This window comes from Fundulus heteroclitus, chromosome 1 (genome assembly GCF_011125445.2).
Source record: "Fundulus heteroclitus isolate FHET01 chromosome 1, MU-UCD_Fhet_4.1, whole genome shotgun sequence".
Lineage (NCBI taxonomy): Eukaryota > Metazoa > Chordata > Actinopteri > Cyprinodontiformes > Fundulidae > Fundulus > Fundulus heteroclitus.
Window position 1 is genome coordinate 19604378 of NC_046361.1, and position 6452 is coordinate 19610829.

General features: G+C 37.9%; 2 protein-coding genes across 3 annotated transcripts in view; both read left to right on the forward strand.

Moving 5' to 3' along the window:
• The window catches only part of LOC105931760 (la-related protein 4), a 42043-nt gene that overhangs the window by 31273 nt on the left and 4318 nt on the right, over window positions 1-6452 (forward strand). The gene's annotated exons all lie outside the window — the stretch shown is intronic.
• The window catches only part of asb8 (ankyrin repeat and SOCS box containing 8), a 27535-nt gene continuing 21446 nt past the window's right edge, over window positions 364-6452 (forward strand). The window contains exons 1-3 of one of the 2 annotated variants that reach the window (XM_036137292.1): window positions 364-444; window positions 2831-3007; window positions 3101-3205. In XM_036137292.1, coding sequence (XP_035993185.1) covers window positions 2879-3007; window positions 3101-3205 — 234 coding nt within the window. In that variant the 5' untranslated portion in view covers window positions 364-444; window positions 2831-2878. Of the gene's footprint in view, window positions 445-2830; window positions 3008-3100; window positions 3206-5157; window positions 5273-6452 lie in introns of those variants that run through there. The other variant, XM_036137299.1, reaches the window with a different exon arrangement.

Sequence of the window (6452 nt, forward strand, 5' to 3'; positions counted from 1 at the left end):
CAAAGCAACTGGACTTGTTTTTCGTAGTTGAAGACGTTTCGCTTCCTCTCCAGGAAGCTTTCTCAATTCAAAATTTAGAAAGCTTCCTGGAGAGGAAGCAAAACATCTTCAACTACGAAAAACAAGTCCAGTTGCTTTGTTTTTTACTTTTTTTTTTGGAAAGTACTACTGCAGTATAGGAAATATGATGAAGATCAAAAGACAAGGCAGATAGGAAGAGAATGGAATGTTAAACAACAGGATATACAGAAAGCCGTTATGCAGTATCTTAGAAATATAGGAATATTTTGTAGAATTTAAGTTTTTTCCACCTCCTTTCGCTTTTATTATTTATATAAAGTGTAAATCCTCCGATATGGTAGGTGGCGGTATGCACCTAAAAGCAACGATTGAAATCTGCCATTAAACAAAGTAGCAGAAGAAGATCTGTCCGTGGGCTTTACCGTATGTTTTTACCCTCTGCTTATTTTTTTTATCCATGATTGATGAAAAGTGTGTTTAAAGGCGTGTTTACAAGCGTTTGGGGGAGCTGTCATTTGTTTTTACATCTACTAGCCGTTGATTTTTCTTCTAGCTAGCATTAGCTACTGCTAGCTAGTTAGCTAGCTGACAAGCCGGGGTGTTGTTTTTGTTTTTTTTGTCCAGAGCAGCTTTTTTAGCCAGCTATAATTGTTCCAGCATTGACACTTTAGCTTAGGCGAGGCCGGGCACCACTGTTTTTATTTAAATTACCAGCTACAGCCATGCATTTATACAGTAAATATGTGTAATCTTCTCACAGCTAAAGGGTAGCCTGCTGAAACAGCATTGGAAACGACGTACTTACTTAGATAGTTCTGACCTCAGGAAGAGGTTAGGCTTAAATTACAGATGGGATTTTTACATTTTTTTTATTATTTCGATTTATGTATACAAGTATTAAGTTGATAAAAGACATTTCTGGGAATTGACTAACCTGTCAACCCAAATGAGTATAAGAACACACCTAAAACTAATGATTCCTATAGTCCTATAAAAGCAGGTGTCGAGAATAAAGTGAAGGAGGCTGATTTATTAATTAGCCTCAGAAAGCACCCAGCAGCAATTTGATAGAAGGTGACAGCTAATTAAAGGTAACAAGTACTCACCAATGATGACATGCAAGGCTAAACCGGTAAAACTGATAAGATTTCACATCAAAGCACAGTATAAAAAAAACCCAAACAAACAACAAAACACACACTGGATAACGATTCACCCAAAACTATTCCACAATCCCCACAATTTCACTAAAGTGTCAAAGGCCTGAACAGCAGCAACGCCCAATACGTAATTTGGTAATTTAATCAATTAATAAAAATGGTGGGATTAAAACAAAAAACAGCGACAGATGTCCCTTTATTTTGTTGGCTTGCACCATATCTGAGAGCTAAGGGATCAAAAAAAGATGCGAGTAATTTAAAAAAAACTAATTAATATTGAAACGGAAGGTACAAATACTCACATTTAGTTCCAGGGTCCAGATTTTTCCATTTTGAAGTTCTAAAAAGGCTGAAGGGCTGTGCTATTGGCACCTTTGTGTTGTGCAAGCTACAATCATGTGGTGATTCAAAAAAGCAGCGTCAAAACGCCTCCCACCCTATATGGGCCCTGTCCCAATACTCACACTTAACCCCACGCACTTCTATTAAGTGCACACCTGGTGGAAGTGCACTTAAGGGCTCGAGTTATATTGTATAAATGTGATACTTAAATTCTATAAACGTGATAATTATATTCTATAAATGTGATAATTATATTGTATAAATGTGATACTTATATTGTATAAGCATTATAATTATATTGTACAAACATGATAACTTTATCCAGATGGTGGCAGTAGTATACTTTCAGTCTGTATTGACCACAAGACTCATTTAATAAGAATAAGAGGAACATGGTGTCGTTCCAGGTAAATTTTTGATTCAAGTGGAGAGGATGGATTAAAAGATGGGGCTGTCCATTTTATTTGCTCCTACCAAACGGCTTCAGTTTATCATAGGAGTGAACGTGCCACATGAAATTAGGCCCTAGGATTGATATACACGCGTCGCATCAGCCTCCTCCTTTGCCTTCGTTCCACTCCCCTGAGGTCCAGACATTTTAACAGATGTGTAAGATGATGAAACTTATATCCAAGCAGAATCCCACAACTCTCCAGCTGGTCATGAGGAAGGCCACCACATTTAGAGTATCTGGTTGATTTTTCCTTCTGCAGAGTCCCATTCTTTTGAGGATTCTTCTTAGTGTGTGCATGCTAATAATGAGCTCATCCACAGTGTGCTGCAGCATCAGTGTCTCTCCGTGTCTTAGACCGAGCATAAAGTAAATCTTGATCAACTCCTGTAAATTTGCCATTGCACTTCCTGAGTAGACAACATGCAGCGAAAAAGCATACCTGGATAACACTATCACGTTTATACAATATAATTATCACATTAGATCAGTCTTTTTTTTGTCTTTTTTGGCCATGGGCAAGACACAAAGTCTCAATGGGGTAATGGGTGGGTAACAGTACAGAATAATAAATGGGTCCTATAAATCTTGACGGACCAACCTCACCAACAGTCCAGTTGTACATTCTCACATTTTATATTTTCCATATTTGGTCAAAATTACCTTAACATAGACAAAGGTTGTTAGGAAGAAAGCGTTCATCTTTCTAAGTGACCATAAGTGCCACATGATCAATTAATACGTCCATTTAGGCACTGAACAGTGTGAGCGTTCACATTTATTATTGATGCATTGCATGATCTCATCATGGTTAGCGACGTGTAACCTCAACCGTTAAAAATAAATGTTCTTTCAGTGTGTTGCATCGCCACCCCTGCCTGGGTGCCATGGTCCTCTGTTACACATGAGCTCTACTATGTGGTACATCATGCAGAGCATTCAGAGTAAATACTCCTTGTCCGAGCGGCTCATCCGCACCATCGCAGCCATCCGCTCCTTTCCACACGACAACGTGGAGGATCTGATTCGTAAGGTATGTTGGCTCATTGTGCTTGAAGTTAAAGAAAAAGAAAAGCGTCTCAGCTGCTTTCAGTGATTTTTGGCATCTTTTATCTCCTGTCCTTAGGGCGCTGATGTGAACCGGATGCACGGGACCCTCAAACCACTGCACTGTGCCTGTATGGTAGCTGATGCTGACTGTGTGGAGCTGCTATTGGAGAAGGGCGCTGAGGTGTGTTTATCCCCCCCCCTCCCCCCATACCACAAAGTTTTAGATAAGCATTCAACCTGACAGATAAGGATCACTCACATGGGGCTAAACTTGTTTGTCCATGTTAACCTAAAGCACTTGTACAAAAAGATGGGGTTTGTAGGGTTATTTGTAGCTCAGGAAAACCAGTAATGTTTATGTTATAGCAGGTTTCAGTGTTCCTACGCCGTCTTGACATGTCTAGAAAAGTAAGGAATGTGATTTTTATAATTCTCCAAGTCTGATAAGGAAAGAAACGAATATTGTGTATGGAAGAACGTTTTAGTTTCCAGACTTTATTCGGTCTGTAAAAACAGAAAAAGTTTCTGAAAGTACACATTTGATCTTGATTTATATTTGAATGAGATCTTTCATCTTTGGTTTACCTCAGTCCAACTCTGCTTTTTTTCCGTTGATTGCTTTCGGTTTCAAGTTACTGAGAGAAAACATGCTTTTTAAACCTTAAACACATTTTGATGCCGGTCAAAATATCAAAAGTCTTGTTTTTTTTCCCCCCTTTTGACCATCAAAAAGCAAAGACATGAGTTCATAGCAACTTAGAAAGACATTTGTTGTAACCATGATTTTTTCTTCCTGGTTTAGCACGGTACAGGATTTGCATTATTGTGACCAAACACTGATAATAGCAGGCTAGGAGCAAATTGTGTCAAATTTAGTTATATGGCACATCTAAGAACAATCTGTGCATCATTCATTCATTTGTTTTTTTAAATCGAAACCAACAATGAAAAAACGAAGAACAATTTTTTTTTTAAGAAATCCGTTTTATAAAATAATATGGAAAAATGGAGAATGTTTTTTCTTCTTCTTGTTTCCCTGTTGAAACAAAACATGGAGCAGACAAATAACGAGCGTATAAATACTTTTTTTCCAATTTTGTTTTGAACTATGAGGTGACCCGGAAGTAGTTTTATGAGGCACGAGAGAGCCAAGTAAAAACCAAAACAGAAGACGCAGGAGCACCATAGCGGCAAAACACCCAGCAGTGTGTCAAATTGTTCAGAAATGTTAACGAGAAGGTTTTGTATGAAGCACCCGTAGCGACGGCCTGGACCGACGGTTACGTCACAGGTCGTCACCTGAGAGATTTCTTATCAAGACGTCCTACGAGGTTTAATTCATCTGTTTATTTCATCGAACGTTACGGTAAGTCCTGTTTAATTTATTTTTTGTCTTATTTCCCTTATGTTTTTGTATTACTTCTTTTATTAGGTTTAAATGACAGAGAGCTTGTAGGCATATAAATGGCTTTATTTTTATGTCTGTAATATTGTCGATATAGCCGTAAACAACATATTACTCCACTTGTCCACAGCTATATACTGTATGTCATGCTTATATATAAGCAAGACATGTACTACTTTTACGACTGATGCACATTGGAAAATTCTTAATAAACTGTAATTACATTGATAGCTGTCAGCTGTCTGGGCATTGACCTGATGGGTCTGTTGTCAAAAACATCTGAAGGTCATCAATATATTCTGACTACCACGGATTACTTGTCCAAGTGAGTTTAAGGTTTTCCACTTCAAACCAAGTCAGCAGCAGAAGCTGGAAGGTCTCTGTACTCATGAATCTATACGCATGGATGCCCAAAACATATTCTGTCAGATCAGGGGAGAGAACCTGTAAATGAGGCGAGGGGTGAAAAGCTAATGCCTTTTTTTATATTTTTTTTATTTGTTAGAATTGTCCATATACATTTTACAAATTCACTCTGTTTTTATTGACCTGAATTAATGTTAACAGAATTACATCACTTCTCATTTTGTAAAATATCCGCCTGTTAGATGAATCTCCAGCACAGGAGCTTCACAAACTAATAAAACATTACCAGAGCCTGTCGGTAATTTTCAGATCATAAAGAGCATTGCTATCAAGTTTATTTATTTTTTTTAAATCCACTATTCTTTCTTGGCCCACAGTTATCAGGCTCCTGGCTGTAAGTGATGATCAGCAGGTGGGAGCAGTCGTGCGGTCCTACAGGCTGTATGACACCTCTTTCTGAACAATGCAGGGAAGTAACTGGCTCACTGACGAGGTAATGGGGGAGGGGGGGGGAATAATTTTTTATTGTTAATCTAATTGTGTCCTACAATTTCTCAGTTTTTTTATTTCTTTTAAAACAGGTTATAGATGCATACATCTGTTTCACATCATCCAGACAGAGTGAAATTTATTCTTGGAGAGTGTTTGGAATGTCACTGTCCATTAATTCTTTGTCTTTTATTTTCATTTAGCATTTTAATTTTTTTTTAAAAAGGTAAAAAATAACCTCTTTACGATTAAAAATCAAATTTACAGGTGTGTCCACAGCTAGAAAATAGCAGAATAATAATAATGCAATTTATGTCTATACTTACGTATGTATTTTTTTTTTTTTTTTTTTTTTTACAGAAACCTGTATACCTACGGTATTCTCAGCAGCAGTGTCAACTTTGCTTTTTGCTGGACACTGCAGAGATGTAAAAAAGTTAAAATGACAAAGAAACCTGTTTTTTTTTCATCTCATCATTTTAAAGCATTCATAATTTTTACTGAAAACTTATTGATGAAGAGGTTTTTTTGGAGCGCAAGGAGCGCTCCTGAAGATCTTCTTTAACTCTGGTGGTGCTGAGAAAGTAAAGTGTTGCAGAAGCACAGTGTTCATTCAAAACAGTGGAGGTTAAATCAGTATAATGAGAGTGTGTTAAGGAATGTTGTTACTACAGAGGCACTTTGTTTTAATGAGAGTTGAGAGCCATAACTCACAAAGAGGGAAATAAGCAGGTGTAAATCTTCAAGAAAGAAGCAGACGAAGAGCAGATAAGATGACCCAACACTGCAGGATGTGGGCAGGCTCCGGTGCTGCACACATCCCACCTCAGAGCGTAGGTAATACGCTATATAATATTTTGTCAGGGATAAGTTAGAATCTAATGCACACGAGGCCCCTGCTGTTGGTGGAAGTGAGGAAGAACCATGTAGCGATACATGTTTTGTACTATTCAAGTCATCTAACACATTTCGATTAACCTAAAATTCTGTCTCTGATTTATTAATATCAATAAGTCTCATTAGTTTCCTGAATAAACGAACAAGCAGTTAGGTGGTACATTTTCCTAACGTCAGCCATTTTCTGTGGTGTGGTCTGTTGGAGCAGCAGGTGATCTGTAGCTGAGAGGAGCGGCTGGATAAAACTCAATTAGGAGGGCCAGCTCTGTCC